Source organism: Monopterus albus, unplaced genomic scaffold, assembly GCF_001952655.1.
Source record: "Monopterus albus unplaced genomic scaffold, M_albus_1.0 scaffold83.1, whole genome shotgun sequence".
NCBI classification, from domain to species: Eukaryota; Metazoa; Chordata; class Actinopteri; order Synbranchiformes; family Synbranchidae; genus Monopterus; species Monopterus albus.
The window spans coordinates 498720-518549 of record NW_018127963.1 but is presented as its reverse complement, the minus strand read 5'-3'; the positions used below and the strand labels follow the sequence as shown (position 1 = coordinate 518549).

Below are 19830 nucleotides of genomic sequence, written 5' to 3'. Positions count from 1 at the left end.
CCCCCCCCCCCCCCCCCTCCCCGTCTTCTATCTCCCCTGTTCTCCTTCTGTACCCGTTCCTCTCTAGCTTCAGGATGGAGGTTCTGGCTGCGTCGTCATGGGAGATGGCTCTGTCCATCTGCTTCTTCTGTCATTAACACATCTCCATCATGCTTTATCAGAGGGTCCCCCACCACCCCCCACCCTCCTGGACCCTCTTCACCATTCTGACAATCCCTGCCCCCTGCTCTATACGTAAGCCCAAGATGATAAGTGTTCTTTCTCTTTGTGTGGCTGCAGGATAAGACAATGCCACACAGCACTACAGAACATCATCCATCTCATAGGTCATCAATCTGGGACACAAAAGATGAAATGTGGCTCGAACTGCCTTTTGCAAAGAGATTTCTCTGTGCTTAGATGAAGCTTGTTCTCCTCCTCTCTCGATTCTTTGCGCTACCGGGTTAGTGGTTCACCAACAAATTCTTCACCCTTGTGGCCACACTGAAGGAAGTAGTTAATGTATGAAAACGATTTGGGGTATTTCGTAATAACACCAGTGCACTGCATAAAAATAAAACAAGTATGCACTAAACCTACACACTAACAGGCCTCAACCAAATTTACACAGTTCTGTTCGATGGTAAAACTATTTAAAAGCCCTTTTTCACATAAACAACACAATTTGTCTGATCACTGTTTAGTCATTGTCTGTGACAACAGTGTCTTGGTTTGGGGTCCTGATTTTATTTATGCACTTCCAATAACATTAAATATTTGCAAGCAAAAGCAGATTTGTGTGTATTTTAACTGAATTCCAGAGGATGATGGTGTTGTTTTATCACCGTTCTCCTTTTTTGACCCTCTAATGAGAAGGTAAAGTTCTTTTCATGTTTATACATCGACAGACAATCAGAGGCAGAGAGCATATCACTCACAGGAGAGTAATGCCATTTTTTGAGGGGCTACAAGTTCATAATGTCTTGGCAATGTCATGCAAAGTTTGAATTCATCAAACAAATTTATTTGTAATTGGATCTAAAGAAGAGCCAAATTATTTGTTCTATAATTTTAAAAAAATTCAATTATTTATCTGGATGTCAAGGACATAAATCGCCCTGTTGTCTCTGTGTGATAAGCTTGTGTCCATATTGTGGAAAGCAATACAGCAGAAGACTTGAATGGGATTTGTAAATGGAAGGTGGGCTTACTTATAATTATTTTTAATGATGGTGTACTGTATAGAGTCTGAAAAAGCATTCAGTTAAGCAGTATTAACCCAAATAACCCAATACACATGCAGCGTCACTCCCAATAGTGTACAGTACACCTCTTTATGATAAATTGAAAGAAAAACAATAGAAACACATGACCTTTTCTTCCAGCATGCCTACGTCCAGTGACAAAATCTGCTGTATCCTTTGTCATTGTCTATGCTTGTTTGCAGTGTGTCCTGCAGCTAATAAAATTCTGAAAATGCAGTAAGCTTCTAACAAAAATCACGCTTATCTTCATACAAAGTAATGACCTTACACTGTTGGCTATTGTCACTTAGCCACAACAAGATCTCACCCAAGATCCTATGACTCCACCTGAAGTGTTTTTGTGTAAAAACACCTTAAATGTTGAATAATGATCCCTAAACATGAAAACATTATAATTCTTGAGATATTTCTGAAAATCATCACAATAATACAAATTGTCAGCGTTACATTACAGTTATATTAGTCAACTTTATCACTAGTCTAGACAAATTCAAATGAGAAAATGGGGCTATGATATGACAGCTATTTTGAAAATAAATTAACAAACCATCAACAAAGAGCTCATGCTTCAGACAAAAGAGGAGTAGCTATTAATTCTGTAACACACCAACCCATAACCATAATAACCTTTCTGAAATACAATTCAAACTCAAGACCCTGCTTGCACACATTGTGTACAATAGTGGATGGGGTTTGCTCAGTTGTTGACAGCTGAGCTCAATATCTGTGGATTAAACCCACAGCAATTTTAGTATTTGTCATCTGTGTTGGCTTAAGGGTTACCATAATGCCAAAGTTCATTCTTGAACTTGGAAACAGTTTGACAAAACAACCCCAAAGTCCATTTGCTGGATTGACTTTGTTTGGAGAATATGATTAGTTGTAAAGTATTGCCACGCCATTTACTCTCAGTGGTACAAATGTAGGCTATAACAACCAAAGCCCATCATTTTCTTATTTTAGATTTAGGGTTTACCCCTCAGGAACTTCACTAGAGATCATGGGAACTGTTCTTTACCAAGATGAGCTGAAATTAAAATCAACAAAAGATTTTTCACTAAATAAGAACTTGACCTTTTAACTGTCATAGGCTAGGCTAGTTGAGTCACTATACTTTTCTGTTCTAAACAAAGTACCATGCTTCCAACAGAGAAGTCAACTTTATATAGCCACAGAATCACTTTTACTATGTCGCAAGGCTTGCAGTACTATCCCGCCATCTTGTGGCCTGGTTGGGCAAGGCAGCACTTGCTGTACTCTCCTAGCAGGGCCTTATTGCTCAATTTCACTGCTTGACACATTAGTCCCTCCGTGGCACCCGTAGATTTGCGGTAAAGACAGACGTGTATCTAAACCGGAAGTTTTGTACAGTACTACTATCATTAGTGATGACTACGAGCTATCGGCTGATCGCAACTTGTAAAAGTGGGATATGTTACGAATGAATTCAAAAGACGATGCCATCCGACTTAACGTTAAATTTCGAACACCATCAACAACATCCAGCGATGGATAGTGAGACAGACATGATCTCCATCGACCAGGGAGGAGAGTGGGGTAAGCGTCGGTTCTAGAAAGACGTGAAGCGGATGCGGCTACGCTAGTTAACATCTAGTAACAGATGGCTAACTTTAAAAGGCGATCTTGAAATATAGTTTCAGACAAGCTTCAAACACACTTGTATTCATCTACGGCCGATATGGTGCTTGTGTTTTCATACGCTTTGGTATTGAGTAACAGTTAGCCGATTATTAGCTAGCTGTAGGAGGTATGATTATGTAATCTGGATGTGAGGGACTCTATATTCCATAGTGCACCTGTTTTGATCATACATTGGATCAAACAATATGGCGTATTATTTAGCATAATTACGATGAACCTCATGTCCCTCAATCGGACAAACCGTTTACTACAGCTGGTTTATATATATATGTAAATGTTGGTTTTACGGTCATTTTTAATTGGTTTATTATTGTCATCATTATTATTATTATGTGAAAAGAAGTTACGTTAACCGTTATTGTTTTTGTCAAACTGTTCAATCTTATCCAACACACCTCGGTGGTTTTACATGCTTTATTTTTTGTCATGTTTGAGTCCAAGTTTGATGTTTTTGTATTATTAGCTTTGTGTTGTCTATGTTTTGAAAAGCTTATTTGTATATTGTTTCATGAGAGACTACACATTAATAAAATAGACAAAAGAGCACATTCAAAATGTATAAACTGCCTAAAGTTTCACAACTGAAAACCAATTTTTAGTAAAAGCCATACATGCTTGTTGACACTTGCAGATGGGAGCACTGAACAAGAGGTGTTAGGGTTTCCATGTTTTCCAAAGCTATGATTTATGTTTTGTGCTGTATGCCTGTTGTTACACAGACATAAGCCTGTTTGATGAGTTGGACAACCTAGGAGATGCAGATGAGCTGCTTGAGGCCCTGAAGAACTCTGGCTATGTGAGTAACTCCTCCTCTTAGTGTACAGATCTTCAGCTGAAGCCTAACATGAAGTGTGGTTAATAGCAAATCGGAAAAGCAAGAAATGTGCTTGGTAAGGGTGGTGCAGAGCTAGTGATGCCGCACAGTATGCCCCATATTATGTGAAGACATAGGATACACTGTGTAGCTTTCAGACATACTTAAGCCAGTAGACGAACTTTTACAATGTCTTTTTAAACTGCCTCTCGACACTTTGAGTTTCCCACCTACTGTATATGGAATAACAGTTCCTTTTTTTTTTTTTTTTTTTTAAACATCTGGCAGAAATGCATGCCCTGTATACTAAAAATAATGTGCTTACACTGTTGATCAGATGTTGACTTTTGTTTCTTATACGCATCCTGGAAAGGACCATTGGTTAAAAAGTGTGTTTGGTTTTTCAGGCCACCGATGGTCCAGATCTGGACTTTGATATAGATATACCTCAGTGGAATGAATTGGATGCAGGCAGCCCCTGCACAGGTAGGTACAGCAACACATGCTGAGATCTGTGTTAAATGTGGCTGTTTTATTTCAGCTTGAAAAGAGGGAAAGCTGAACTAAAAGAGTGACATCCATGTTTTTAATATTTATATGCTATAACCCAAATTAATATAACCTTTGATTGAGGTGAGGATTGTTATCATTTTTGTCATAACCCACCTTTCAGAAGGTTTACCAGTGGTACTATAATGATGGAAACTTGGTTGACTTGCATTGTTTGTTTAATTTTTGCATGGCAGCTCAGTGACTGAAATGCAAAGACAGCAGGTGTAGCTTAGGTATGTGTTTACGGAACATAGTGGTTTATGAAATAAAAGATATCTAAAGAGTTTTACTTCATGTGTAGGAGTTCCCAGGGACAGTAAAGCACATCTGACTATGCTGATAAGCCTGCATATATGACAGTTTTGGGTGTTTGTCCTTGTGCATCCAGATGGTGAAGCGAGCATGGACTCTCTGTCACCTGCCCACACTCTGAGCTCTGTTTCCTCTCCTGCCTCAGTGGAAGCCCTGTCCCCATATTCCTTACAGGTAAGTCACTGCCATCAACTCATTGTCCTTCCCAGCTTTCAGCATTTGCTTTGTATTTCCAATGCAAATTTTTGCTTTATTCTTTTTGTCCAGATGGTGTCTAAACATTGACAGCTGCTCTTTGCTTTTGGATAGAGACTCACACATACCCACTTGAGACAATTATTAACACAATCCTTAAACACCTTGTCAAGTTGATCATTTACTGTCTGTCTGAGCTGTGCCCTGCCCCTTCATTAAACAAAAGGTGTTGACAGCTTCAACCATATTAGCATAATTTAGCAGGCAGATGTTTTCACAGTGTGTCATACAAAGGACAAGGGTTACATCTTTGTCTGACCTCAGCATGGTCTGCACATATTTGTCTGCTTACTGAATCACCCTGACTGAATCCAAGGACATATTTGTCTGCATAATGTATGAGCAACTTCATGAAAAAGTCAGTGTTGAACATCAGAAGCAAAACTATTTTAACATTTTAAAGAGGTCTTCTTTGCCTCTCCTTCCAGGATGAGGCTCTGTCTCCACAGTTGCTGCCCTCTCCCGTTTCAGTGTGCTCGGAATCAAGTGGCTTTTCTGAAATCTCTCCTTCACCTAAGAAGGCTCCAAAGAGAACCAGCCAGAGCCCACGAGGTGAGGCAGCCTCCACCGCCACACATCTGCTCTTTCACTTGGCACCTATATTTGTATTCTTTGTCCAGATTCCAGGGGAAATTCTACACCACAATCTGGGTTTAGTATTTCACCTGAAAAGAGTAGGAGTGCCTGTCAGAAAAAAACTTGGCTCCTTATAAATACCCTCTTGCTGTAAATGCAGTTTTCATCACCTGATCTCAGCCTTTTTTTGTATTTACATACGTCCTGTTTTCTTATCTCACACCTCCACCCCCTCCCTGGACACACACACACTAGTCAAACCAGTTCAGCCACTAAAGAGGCCGATTCAGATCGGCCCAAGGGTCTCCATCCAGCCAAAATCGCTGATTACAGCTGTGCCCTTGGCTCATGCGGCAGCTCCCCTGCAGGCAAAGACAATCATCATCCAGCCCCTGCAGACCACTGTGCTGCCTGTGGTCAAACCAGCTCCAGTCAGCATCCAGCCAGCACCCCCTCCAGGTCAGAGCTCACACTGCAACACACTGAGGCACTGCTGGTACATGTATTAGCAAACAGTATAATCTTATTTGAGTATTTTGTAATTTATTTAAATTAAGGCTTTGCATTATGTTATTTGTTAGTGTTTGTCGTTTCTAATTAATTTGTTTGACGTTGTTGCTCAAACAATAAATAATTTTTTGTGTCTTGGCCAGCAGAGGGTGCTGTAACCTTTAGTTTTTGCTCCTCAGTGATCTTCAGTATCTTATGATTCTTATGTTAGTGGTCAAATAAAAATGTCAACCAGTTATTAAGATGTATAATTTTTAGTTTTGAAAGCAAAATATGACAAAATTTTGACCGCATTAAAAAAAATCCAATCCAAGTTTTCAAAGTTTGTTTTATCAGCCACATTTAAACCAAAGACTTTTTATGCACTGCTGTGTGTTTTGTGCCTTAAAGTCATGGTTACTGTTGTCTTGCAGTCTAGCCAGGCTGGTTTACCAGTCCAGTATTCTCTGGGTGTTACATCAACAGCAACTAGGCCAGTGTAAATACTTATGTCATTGCCTGGGACCCAAGTGGGTGGAGTATCTGATCACTCTTGACTAGAATTTGAACTTGGCTTTCTCAGCCTGGTAATGGCTCAGATGGCCAAGGCCAAGACCCCAGAGAAGTTTAGAACCCCAGATGGGAGTCAGGTCAAGTCTGCTCAAGTATTATGTCTCATTGGTTTAATATGCTGTTTAATATTCACAGCTGATAAGTGAGAACAATGGATCAGGGAGATGCAAGAAAGAGGTTTGCTCTAGAGTCTGATCTGGGCTGTCGTGTATTTCCAACAAACAGCCAGGCTGGCAGGTGTTCCCAAGGCTTTTAATTTCTTTTGACTTTCCTTCTTATGAATTCTTCTTGTATGGCGAGCCTGGGCACAAGACATTGTGTTGGCACTGCAGACATTCATAACAGGTTGTTTAGTGTTAGAGGTGAAGGCTGCTAGCTTGGTTTCCTTGTACAGTCTTACTGGGAGCATGGATTAAACTGTGGGAGCTTCCTGCATCAACAGGACATTCATACATGGGCAGTATTGTGTTTTCTTGTGGATTTTGCAGATGTCTTTCTTTCAAGCCATGATCCATTTTAAATGCAGGCACATGTGCACGTTGATGTGGGTTCATGCACATAAAACCCAAACAGCTCTCAGTTAGGAAAGGGAAAGTTTAAGATCACAGGTCAAGATGGTAAAATTCTTCTCCACCTGTTCTTTAAAAAAAGAGAGTCCTGTTAAAAACAAAGGTTTAATGAAGGTCCCCAGAGGTTACGTAGCTTGAATGTTTATGTTATAAATGTCAAGACAAATGTGGAATAAGAGCCATGCATATAAACGTAAGAGCAAGCTAACAGGTACACATAATCACAGTTAGTGTGAATCTGTGGTAATCATACAGTAAGTATATGATTATAGTATAGATAAGACCCTATAATTAGAAAATGCCTGTGTGTGGTGTCCCTCTCTCAGGCTGTCACATAGTCCTGTCTCAGCCGACCCAGGTGCTACAAATCCAGACACCACAGACCGTCACCAGCAATGTGGTCACCTTGCCAACGCTCAGCCAGGAAAGGCCTGTCCCTGTCGCCGCGCCTCCCATGGTCTCTGTCACACATCGGACCACTTCCTCAGATGATGATGTGAGTCCTAAACACATTTCGTATGACTCGTATCACCTTTGTTGACACACCGCACAGCACTGATATAGAGTATTAACACTGTGTTTTCATCTGCTTATTTTCATGTGCATAAGAAAAGCAGAGAAACAAAATACAGAAAAAGGTCAGAATAGTGGAAAAACATAAACTGTATATGTTTGGTTCAGGTGGAAAAGTGAATGTGTTGATAAAAACAACATTCAGCAAAGTGCAATGAAGCAGATGTGTGCTTCACAATGATTGCATTAATTATTACAATAAACAGAAATGTAATGTTTCCCCTACATTTTCTACATGGTTTGTCATTGCTAGAGGTTTGACTGATGCTCTGTTAATTACATCATTGTGTTGTGCCCCCAATAGCTTATCTCAGCAAGCTCAACTCCTAACCGTTGTGTAATGGCAGAGGAAGAAACCGTGCATTAATTTGCTTTTGAAATAGATTTGTTTAAAATGAATACTACATTTGGATGGAAACCTGACTAATAGGAGCAGAGAGCAGTGCTGCTGCCCTTATTCAAAGAGCCGGTGTTTAAAGTCCACTTCTGTATTAATGGAAGTTATGAAAAAACCCATCATTTAAACAGAAATTTATTTTAAAAAGCAATTTTTAATATTCTCATGCTTTGCCTTGATTAGTTGATGTTAACTGGCAAACAACAAAACACCACAAGAACTACAAACACCATAAGGACCTCCGAGAAGCAAATCAAAGATACCTAAAAAAATAAGACAAAACATAGCACTTGAGAGAAATCAAGAACAAGAATATTACTCCTACAATTAATTCGACAATGGGGAAAAACCCCGTATATCAACAGTAGTAGAGACTAAACAACAGACACTATAAGGATCTCAGAAAAACAAATCAAGAATACCCAAAAAACAAGACAGTACAAGCATTTCAGAGAAATCAGGAACAAGATATCGCTCCCACAGTCAATCCCACAGACAGAGCAGTCTGTGGTGGGGTGGTGGGGGGTGTATGCTTTCCTGGCATTTGCATAGAGTAGGTCTAGAGTTTTATTGTCCTTTGTGTGGCAATTGACATACTGGGTGAAGTTTGGGAGGGTGGCAGAGAGGGGGAGGGAGGCATGGTTAAAGTCCCCCGAAATGAGGATTAGCGCCTGTGGGTGTTGTGTGTCTGCAGACGAGGGAATTAGTGTAAACCGTCACCACAGAATCAGGAGTGTCGGTGAAACACAGATGGCTGCTCTTCCTATACACCTGTTGCAGTTCCGTTAGCACGGTTAGCTCGTCCACTAGGGTTAATTAGGGTCCAAATATTTTCAGGCCACTGTTTGCCTTAATCAGTTGGAGTTAACATGGCTTAGTGGAGCTGTCTTTATATGGCTGCAAAATGTGAGGGCATTTATTGTGGAATTGAGCCAGTAGGATTAAATATAGATACACGTGAAGTTAGATAGCGTCCTGTTCGTAAACCTTACTGGCCTTAGTGGACTCGCCCAGAATGTCACCCACAGTGTTTGACAAGAAAGACAAACTGTGTGTCTGTGTGTATGCACTTTCCTACTAATGATGTTGTGGTTGCCATGTTCACATTCAGACTGGATCCTGTTCAACATAAACTCCCTCATATTACCCTATTTTTGATCTTTGTTTTAATTTCACAGGCTATTGAATTTCTGGGTAAAATATAAAAATGAAGTGTTGAAAGAAAAAGTTTATAGCTGTTATTAATTTATAATGGTGAATATAATTTAAAAAATAGGCCAGAATTAATTTTGTTAAAATTAATGGTTTTCATTTACTAATCAAAAGATATCTTGTTAGAGCTTAGCTAGAAACTATACTCACCACAGTTGATCTTGTCTATCTGTTTATCTGTTCAGATCATGTGATTCCAAGCTTTGAACATGCAAACTGATGTTGTTTGTGAATTGATTTGTTGCTTGCCAGTTCCTTATTAAATACTTAATCACATCAGTTTTTTTTTAAATTACAGTGTTGGTCATCAGAAAAACCTTTATGGCTTTCATATTAATCCACAGATAATTATTACTGACCTCTGCTGTGACTGGAGCCGTGGGGTTTTACCGGAAAGCTACATATATTATACAACTGCAGTTCAGACAGTGTGAATGGTGTCACAGAAGGACATAACCCTCCATGTGGATGACGTAGGGTGGATCCTTCCGAGTGTTGTATTAACTGGTGATGTCAGTGACAGCTGCAGTGGACAGAATACACACATAAATGCAGCGTTAACACACAGGCTCCTGGTCCTCATTACTTCTCCTCACGCACTCATTTCTTTAAGGCCTGCTCATGACAGTACAAGACAGTCTAGAGCTTTCAGGGAATCTGGTAAAGTACTTTTAACTGCAATAGGGACTGCCCCAGAGATTTAAAAGTAAAAAAAAAACAAAAAAACAACTAAATTATAGTATTTTTTTTTTATGGTACAAACTTGTCACCTCTCAAAAACAGCTTGGTTCTGTTTTGGGTCATGTTCTTTCTTATTGTGTTTGTGTTGCTTGAATAAACTGCAAATGTCTCTTCTAGTCTGACTTGTCAGCCTCCACTGACAGCCACAGAGACACTGTGACAAATCAGAGTTAGTTCTGGGTTCAGTTGAACCCAACAGTTCCTGATGGCATGTCTTGTCTGGCCTTCAGTGAGCTGTTTGCTTTCCAACTCACCCTACGTTCACACAGTGTTCCAGTGACATTGCAAAAATGTATCACTGGACATGTGGGTAGCTTTCTTGATCATGGAGAACCCTGTGTGCCACACTGGTGGAATGTCACCTAAACCACCCTCAGTGTTTCCTGCGGTGATGCTGCGACGACCACACAAGTCAGCCCAGTCTTCAGTGATTATCATCTGATATGAACCATCACCATGTGGCCCTGATGCGTTATTATGAATATGAAAAGTATTTGTCATAACCTAATGTCAGAATGTTTTACTTTGCCAGTATATTTCCTTTATTTTGACATTCCCAGTGGTTTCCACGAGGCTTTTAAATAATTCACCTCAACTAAAATTTCACAAGTGGCTCTTGTTTTGGTTCCATGGTGAGTGCACTTAAAAGCATGCAAGAGGAATGTCTTTAATTATCATGGGCATAATTGAGTCTGAAGAAGCACTTTTTTGTGCCAGACCTCTAGAGCGGAGTTGGGGAATTCCAAAGCCAGCAGGCCAAAACAAATACACCTCCCAGCCATTTGCAAAGCTAACTAAGTCAATTTTACAGTTTGTGATTTAAGAAGACTATACATGATGATTGTGATGGGAAAGACTGGGTTTTTGGAGCTGATACTTCAACTTGTTTCTCAAAAGAGAGTAGTGGAAGTTTAAAATGGACTTTAAAATGAAATACAGTATTATATCACCCAGTCTGATTGTTTATCATATCATCTATGCAATGATTTAAAATGAGATTATATTTTACTAAATGATGGCCACTGTAGTCACAAGTGACAATACTAATGGTAAAATGTGGTTTAACGGCAGCATACGGTCAGCAAACTCCCTCAGTGATGTCACTTACACAGCAACATCTGCCTGAAGTTTACTAACAGGAGCCAACACGAGCTCGTCCCAGACCTACTGAGCCTGCGGCAGCAGAGCCCCTGTGTGGGGTCTGTTTTGATGCTTAACAATTCAGTTTTTTATTTGAAAGGAAAAGAATGTTTTTCAGAAGTTACATAGTCTCACTTTAAATATACTTTACAGTAGTTTCTATGGCCCACCGACAGGCTCTCAGGCTATGCCATGTTGTGCGTATGTGTAGGTTACTGTTCGGACCCCTGCGTTCACTTTGTAACCCCCCTGTGGTCCGGCTACAGCACAGAGGTGGAGTTGAATGTGTAAAACGTTTGTCAGAGATGCCATGCTTGTGCATGTTGGATATGTCTTGGTGTATGTCGCTGTTTAAGGTGTTTCTGTACTGTATTTTGGCCCATAGAAAGGCTGTATAAGCTCGGGTGTTAAACGGCTGCTAACAATTACATGCTTCAGGCAGGTGCTGTGCTGGACAAGGTATTTGTGACAGCTGTAAACAGCCATCAGGGAATGGGTTACTGTAATGTGATGGGCTCCTGCTCAGCCAGGGGTTTAGCTCTGTGTGTGTGTGGGTAGACCTGGGTGTTCTAGACTGAAAAACAGTGAAGTCTGGAATTACAGGCTTCAGAAAATCCCCCTGTTGGTAGGGTGTGAGGACTTAAAGGAGGGGATCTGAAGAAAGCATGCTGTCATTCTGCATGGAAAGGGGACCCCTACCTCTAACAATAAAGATACTGCTTTTATTGCTTTAACTTTCTTTTGCATCATTGTTCCCAAATCAAAGGGCGTAGTTGGATCAGAGGAAATAAAAAATCACCATGAGATACTTCCTGGACAGCTACATGAGTGATTAATTAAAAACGGATTTTTTAAATTTATTTTTTCTAGACTCTAGTTTGCATCATCATTCAGCGTTCATGCAAGAAGAAATCTGTCAGGGTGTGACGTTGTTTTACACTCAGTGATTTGAACAATTCATCATATGATGTGCTTGAGATCTCTTGATTACATACTTCAGCTCCCTGGATTTTAACCTCATGTTTTTTCATATCTGTCATGATGTTTCTTGTTAATGAAGCCCCTCCCATTTGGATAGGTTAAGTGTTCATTACACGTGTCCTCCTGGAGTAACCCGCCACATGTTGAAAGTGTATCAGCAGAGTGACAGTCAGGCGTCCAGGGAGCTCCTGGATTCTCAGCTATTGTATTTTTATTTTCTCTCCTCTCATGCATTGAGGCATTTCAGCATATTCATACAATAACCCAGGACTGCTTAGTATACCAGCAGCTGTTAACAGCTGGCCACTGTGCAGTTCTGCATAAACAGCTGGGGACAGAGATGTGTATACCTTTTTTCTCTGCGTTGACTTTTCCCACTGACACTTAAATAGTCTGAGCTAGAACCAGTGTTAGTTTTGACTCCTCACCCTTTCAAGTGAGGTTTATTGAGAAATGCTACCCTGCCATTTTTTTAAACCCCTGCTCCACGCTTGCTTCTTCAGCCTCGGTGTGTGTGCCAGTGTGAAGTTCTTCCTGCTCTCCAGTCTCTGGTAACTGCTTCCATACAGCGTTCCCAGGCTCGAGCTAGTGGCACGGCTCCCAGATCTGCTCTGGGAGACAGAGGGGTTTCTCAGGAGACAGAACACAAATACAGGGAATCCAAATAACTTAATCACCAGTGGGGTTATTAGGTCCAGGATCTTGCCCCAGGGTGGGTCTTTGTGTTTGGAGAAGGGCAGTAGAGTGGTAGCTGGGGAGTTGATGGACAGTGAAGATGTCTGTGCTTTCACAACCATGGGTTGTGTTAAGTGGTGATAAAATTTACTGTATGTGCTATTTGGATGTCAGCTCACTGACCTGCAGCAGACCAAAATCCCACTGCTCATTCATACTATAAACTGTGCTGATTTCATGATACAGTCATTAATTTGTTTATTTTTACATTTTGTTTTTGCTGGCATTTTCAGTTTGGACAGTCTTGATTTGGAGAAAAGAGACAAATGTTAGGCGATGTCTAAACACAAACATTATTAATGTCACGTATTTCTATGCAGATTAACTTGAGCATATGAGACTAATTACAGCAGATTACACTGACTAGGGTCGCACTTGTTTTTATATCCGGACCTATAACGTATACAGTATAGTGTCCCGGTGTTTGTGTCTCTGATGTAAACTCATTTCTCATAGAGTGACACACTGTGTAAACACACCTTCCTTCACATACAGGACAGAGCCATTGCAAGAGACCTCTTAACCTCTCAGAGGGTGTCGCTGTAAATATTTTCAGTAATAATAATATCAATAATATTTTCAGCTTGATCGCTTGCACCTGAGGCAGCTGAGGTGTTTTCTGAAAGAATGACAAAGTCGAGGTGTTCTCTCAGTGAGAATAATAAACTGGCATATAGATCTTTGATGTAGGTTCCCTGCCCTTTCTTCTGTTATGTTCTGTATCATTTGTTTCTGTGTCATACCAGCTCCCCCCTTTTCAAACTTCTCCTGTCTTCTTTCCCATCTAGTTCCAAGGATTTTGTCTGTGTTATCCAGAGTGGCGCATCCTGAGTATGAATGAGTAGATGTTGGTGCAAAGAAGTGACACAGCAGATGTTGGAATGCTAATAAAATGGACTGTGGTGTTTCACGTGCCTAAATGTGTGTGTGTGTGTGTGTGTGTGTGTGGCAGTTTTGTCCTGTTTATCCCCCAGACACTTATTTGGGTGGCATCAGAGAGTTCGCTCATGTGAATGAAAAGCTATTTTTAGTCAGATGTCCCTTGAGAGCACAGATAAATGTGATGTCATGCCAGTGAGAGGAACATGTGATCTACAGCCCAACAGGTGGCTCAGGCAGGCGCTCCACTGCCCCCCTTTCCTGTCTGGACAGGGGCGTTGAGTGGATGAAGGATGATTTGACGTGAGTAATGCCCTATATGTCAAATGTTATTCTCATGTCTGTTTTTGTATGTCTCACTTTCTCACTCCAGTCAAAGATGTCCCAGAGGCAGCAGCGTATGATTAAGAACCGCGAGTCAGCATCCCTGTCTCGGAAAAAGAAGAAAGAGTACCTGCTCTCTCTGGAAGGTCGCCTGAAAGTGGCACTGTCTGAGAATGAGGTGCTCAAGTGTGAAAATGGCAACCTCAAGAGACAGCTGGAGGGCCTGCTGAGCGAGGTGAGAGGTTAAACGCCTCAGCTCTGCTAATGCTTCCACTCAGAGAGAGATGCTTGTGCGCAGTGGAAATGCTGCAACACTGAAAAGTACCAAACAAGGACAGAGATGTATTATATCTGTAATTTGTAGTTTGTAATATAACGTGGTTCCTTCTGTATTCCTGTAGAACACAGTACTAAAGGCAACAGCCCCCAAGAGGAGAGCTGTGTGTCTCATGGCCGTCTTGCTGTTCCTTGTGCTTAATGTCGGACCATTAAGGTGAGCATGTGAGCGTGAATAACTGTATGCCTTTTACTGTCCCTTGATTTAGTGTCTTATGGCTGAAATTAAAACATTAAGATTTAGCACTTGAAATTACTAAAAAAATCAGGCTACAGAAGAAGTATAAAACATTTGTACTGTATGTGACAGTTTTTCTTATCTCTGCTTGTACTAATGAGTTATATAAACTACACTGGGGAAAATAGCTGATTTCCACCCCGCTGCACAGATGGAAGGATTGTGTAATTCCATAAGCCTCTGGTCCACCTCCAACTATAACGACAGATTCTCTGTTCTCATGTTATAAAAATGTTTATTTTCTCCTGGGAATAATTTTCTCCACAAGGATGCAAGCATCGACTTCTTAGACTAGTTGGTTTGGACATTGTGTGTGCGCTCTGTGCTGGGAATGTGCTCTTTCAGTTGTTCTCCTCAGTTTAAACATGAAGAAATTTCTTGGGAGCCACGACTGAGTTTGCTCTTGCGACTTGGTAGTGGCGTTCACAGTAGCTAAACTCGCTGTGTGTCTGTACCTGTACATCTGTGTTTTGTGTTCAGGCTTCCTTTTTGGAATGTAAAATATGCCTGCTTTTGAGGTCAGATCCCTTTGAAATGAAAATGCCACCGAGCGCCGTAATACCATTGAAAGAGACTGTGTGTATTTGTGCTTGTGTGTGTGCCCCAGTGTGCTTTGGGGTTATGCAGTCTAGATCAGAGTTCAGATTCTGCTTGTGGCTAAAAACAAAAGGCCCTCCTGTGCGCAGGATGTGGCCCACATGGAATTCAGCACTCATTTCAGCCCAGTACTAAGCTCTTCTTTTTACTCTGTTTCTTCCATCTGGAGTGGCCTGATTTGACCTCACTTGATTCTTCAACTCACCTTACTTGTCTTCTGTTTCATCAGTGTTTTTCAGGGTGACTCAAGCTCTAAAGGCGGGGTTGTTTCCATGCAGCACAATGGCAGACACCTGTTGGGTTTCTCCCCAGAGGCAGAACCTGAGGCTGCGATGGGCCCCAAGCCTGTCAGCAGCGCTCCCTCTGAGATGACTGACAGGTAATGAGCTCAGCCCCCACGACACCCTTCATGACACTGTATTTACCCACCATGTCAGTGGACCAGGATACACCTGTGCCTGAGCTCAATCTGGACTGGTACAGCTCTTTACAGTATGTAAACATATTCACCACCTGCTCTGTCTAAACCTCTGCCTCAAATGTCCCCAGGTCCCTGGCTAGGAGGCCAACAGTTGTGCATTGAATAATAAAGTGGGAAACTGGGGTCAGGCCTTGATTGGTGTCCAGCTTTGTATTGCTGGTAACAGTTTATTTTCATAAGAAGTTGTATATTTTGCTTTCTTTTTTAAAATGCACTCAAAACCCAGCAGTCTCACTTGTAAATTGCATAAATAACATTCTTGCTCGGTGCATTGCCTGCACCCCCATGTCCTGAAAATGATGTTTTGCAAGGTGATCTGACTGTCTAATGTTCATGTGTTCATTGCGGGCCTGTGTTGTGTCAGATCTCTGTGTAGGTTATGTCATATGCTAATGTAAACCATCCATATGTAATATCAGGTTTCCCAGCAGCATTAAACCAGCGCAGGCAGGAAGGAACACATTAGCCTTTACAAAAGGGGTGACAGCACCCAGCACTGCAGGGAGGAGGATGATGGGGTTCTACTGAACCTGGAGTCTGGAAAGGTTAATATGGGCCCCTCAAAGTTATAATCGGGCCTCTGTGGTTTGACATGTTTTCTCACGGGACCATTTCCAGGACATATGGAGACAGAGGCACAGTCCAGTGTGTTGGCTCAGATCAGGGAGGGGATTTTTCTTCACAAGCCTTGTGCAGATTGGCTCTGACTGTGGACAGTCTACATCAGCACCTCAAGTAACATGATCCTTCATTTTCAGAGAGATCTAACAGTTACAATTAAAGTCACAGTAACATCTGAGGAGGAAAGTTATGCAGTTTGCTGCTAACCCACCTCATGGTAACAGCAAAGACCTTGGGGCTGTTTTAGTCTGCCGCTGTCTATCACCAGGCTGGATGTCACACACTGGGTGGGAATGCTCAGTTCTCTGTAGCATGTTTAAGATAATTCTGACCAGAATCTATAGCAGCTGTACTTCTCCTCTCAGTGCAAGCCATTTCTTTCACTCTGGGTGTTTCTTATTTGGCTCTCAGTTAGCATTCATAGCATATTGTATTCTCTATATATTTTTTACCAGATTTGAAATTATTATACTGATTTCAGAGCATCTGAACAGTCTTCCACTGTCTGCTTTTTATTCTGTGTTTCAGATCTGAAGATAAGGCCCTGATGGTGGTGAAGGATCCTATCTTCCTCAGGCCTCCTCCCCCTTGCCAGCCTCCTGTGAACAGGACTAAGTGCATGCCACAAGCCACCTGGGAGACACACCAAACATGTGGAAGAAGGTGCTCTGGTCAGATGAAACCAAAATCGAACTTTTTGGCAACAATGCAAAATGTTATGTTTGGCGTAAAAGCAACACAGCTCATCACCCTGAACACACCATCCCCATTGTCAAACATGGTGGTGGCAGCATCATGGTTTGGGCCTGCTTTTCTTCAGCAGGGACAGGGAAGATGGTTAAACTTGATGGGAAGATGGATGGAGCCAAATACAGGACCATTCTGGAAGGAAACCTGATGGAGTCTGCAACAGACCTGAGACTGGGACGGAGATTTGTCTTCCAACAAGACAATGATTCAAAACATAAAGCAAAATCTACAATGGAATGGTTCACAAATAAACATATCTAGGTGTTAGAATGGCCAAGTCAAAGTCCAGACCTGAATCCAATCGAGAATCTGTGGGAAGAACTGAAAACTGCTGTTCACAAACGCTCTCCATCCAACCTCACTGAGCTCGAGCTGTTTTGCAAGGCGGAATGGGCAAAAATTTCAGTCTCTCGATGTGCAAAACTGATAGAGACATACCCCAAGTGACTTACAGCTGTAATCGCAGCAAAAGGTGGCGCTACAAAGTATTAACTCAAGGGGGCTGAATAATTTTGCACGCCCAATTTTTCAGTTTTTTATTTGTTAAAAAAGTTTGAAATATCCAATAAATTTCGTTCCACTTCATGATTGTGTCCCACTTGTTGTTGATTCTTCACAACAACTTACAGTTTTATATCTTTATGTTTGAAGCCTGAAATGTGGCAAAAGGTCGCAAAGTTCAAGGGGGCCGAATACTTTCGCAAGGCACTGTATGTCCAATTTGTATGTTTACTTCTTGTTTTGTTTTCTCAACAAATTCATATGTTAAATATAAAAAAACAAAACAAAACTGTGTTAACTGTGAACACCAGGTTGGCCCATGAGTTGAGGGGTTGGGTCCACCGCCATGACGTGCAGCAGACCAAATCCAGGCGCATGAGTAACAGTAACAATAAACCTACCAGGACCATCCAGGTAAATCCACTTTTGGAAAGCAGGAAAGCATATCTTGTGTTCTGTATAAAAATGTACTCGGTGATCAGTGCTGGCATTAAATCTTATAAAATAAACTTCACTTGTATTTTAGGGCTTTACTTTCATTGCCTTTCTTTTGCCACCGTTTCACCTCTTCTCACACATTCCCTTTTTCCGCCTCTCTGTTCTCTTTATTGGGCCGAGTTTAATCCGGCAGCCATGGAAAGTAAACAAAACACTTGGGGGTGGGGTCTGTAGGATTAGTACCCCCCTCTCCTTTTTTCCATCTTTTTTTTTTCAGGCTGTCACAGTAAATCCAATCCACCAAGAGCTGCATAGCTAGTATATACTCATTCTTCATGTTACTCTAAATACAGATGTAGATGTTTATTTTTACCTGTACTTAGCTGTTGTAGCACTACACAGACATATAAAACATCACAGTATTTTAACATGTGAAACTCTACAATACTGATCAGGGGAACAAGGGGAAGTTTAACCCTTATGCTTTCTAAGGAGAAAACCTTGATGTGTAGGTGTTTTGATATGATGGTCAAATGTGAAGTTTTATCCACTGTTGTGATACAGTTTATCCTGCACCCTTTATTGTTTAGTTGATGTGAATATAAAGAGATTATAATTAATACTCTCACTTGTTTTCCTAACAGAAAACAGCGAATACAGAGGCTGCCCAGATTGTGACCATTCAATACACAGAAACTACTGAGGAAAAGTGAGTAAAAAAAAGCTTTCAGACATGGACTGTAACCCTGAAATGATTTAGATGTTACCCAGAGGAGCTGTATGTGAAAACACAAATGTCAGAAATCAGTCGACCCGGACATTACGCGGACTTTACACTACCAGCTCCCTAGTACAAAGTCCGCGTATAATCTTAGTGAGCCCATGTGAGAATACAGCACCGTATAGTCCAGAGTATTCACACCGAGCTAGTGGGCGTGTTAATGACGTTCTATCATGTGACTGGTGCTAAACCGGGATAATACAAACACCTGACGGTGCAGAAAAACAGTCATTTACAATGAAGACGACGCTGAAAATATTTAACTGGAGACACGACATGATTCAGAAACTTCTGTCGTTAAGAGCCACTGCCAAAATTGTCAGAAAAATTTAAGGAACGGCAAGAGAATTATAACCAAATTACAAACAGGCTACATGATCGCTTCATGTCCCGCCCCATGTATGTACCAACAGAGTATTTCCAGACACTGTCTTCCGTTGTGTGCTACATGTGTGAAAGAGCAACTCTGGATAAAGTCCGGACCTGATTCAGCTGGCATTGTCTGGAGTTCATGTGTAAAAATGCTAAAAGCCTGTTACAGGTTCATTTATGTCAGATTTACCCAAGTTAATCATTTTTTAGGTTTCTGTTATTCCCTTACAAGCAATTTATTTAAAGCTGTATGAAGCATGTATTGACAGCATGAATGCAGGACATACTGTAGACAAATTCACAGTAACTGCTGTGTGTGAGGTAAACCAGCACTGTGGTAAACTAAAACAGTGTTTGTCCTTGCAGATTCTCAGTCATCCAGGTCATAGTAAGCTGAAAAAACTTCAACTGGACTAGGTTTTTAGGTTCAAAGACCTTTCACCTCTTATCCAAGAGCCTGTCACATCAGTTCTGGCAACTGGCGTTGAGTCGGAGATATTTATCCCTATCGATGGTGTTTCAGTCCTTAGATGCCCAACAGTGTCCCCTAACGACTGAGTCATTATAGCCCAGTATCTGTGAGAGTTGTTACCTGTCTTTGAACCCTCACCTGTGGACCGACACCTATTGTCCTGGTGGACATGTTTGGGCAGAGATCTCAAAACAGGATTGTAGATGGATGACAAG

The 19830-nt window shown here is 41.3% G+C and overlaps 1 protein-coding gene across 1 annotated transcript in view; it reads left to right on the top strand.

Annotated features, from left to right (window-relative positions):
- The first annotated feature begins 2554 nt into the window (after positions 1 to 2554).
- The window catches only part of atf6 (activating transcription factor 6), a 31918-nt gene continuing 14642 nt past the window's right edge, over positions 2555 to 19830 (top strand). The window contains exons 1-13 of the mRNA XM_020607104.1: positions 2555 to 2801; positions 3626 to 3702; positions 4128 to 4206; positions 4661 to 4758; positions 5268 to 5391; positions 5671 to 5874; positions 7373 to 7542; positions 14078 to 14263; positions 14430 to 14521; positions 15429 to 15578; positions 16830 to 16920; positions 17859 to 17966; positions 18635 to 18699. Of these exons, the coding sequence (XP_020462760.1) occupies positions 2702 to 2801; positions 3626 to 3702; positions 4128 to 4206; positions 4661 to 4758; positions 5268 to 5391; positions 5671 to 5874; positions 7373 to 7542; positions 14078 to 14263; positions 14430 to 14521; positions 15429 to 15578; positions 16830 to 16920; positions 17859 to 17966; positions 18635 to 18699 (1544 nt within the window). The 5' untranslated portion in view covers positions 2555 to 2701. The remainder of the gene's footprint in view (positions 2802 to 3625; positions 3703 to 4127; positions 4207 to 4660; positions 4759 to 5267; positions 5392 to 5670; positions 5875 to 7372; positions 7543 to 14077; positions 14264 to 14429; positions 14522 to 15428; positions 15579 to 16829; positions 16921 to 17858; positions 17967 to 18634; positions 18700 to 19830) is intronic.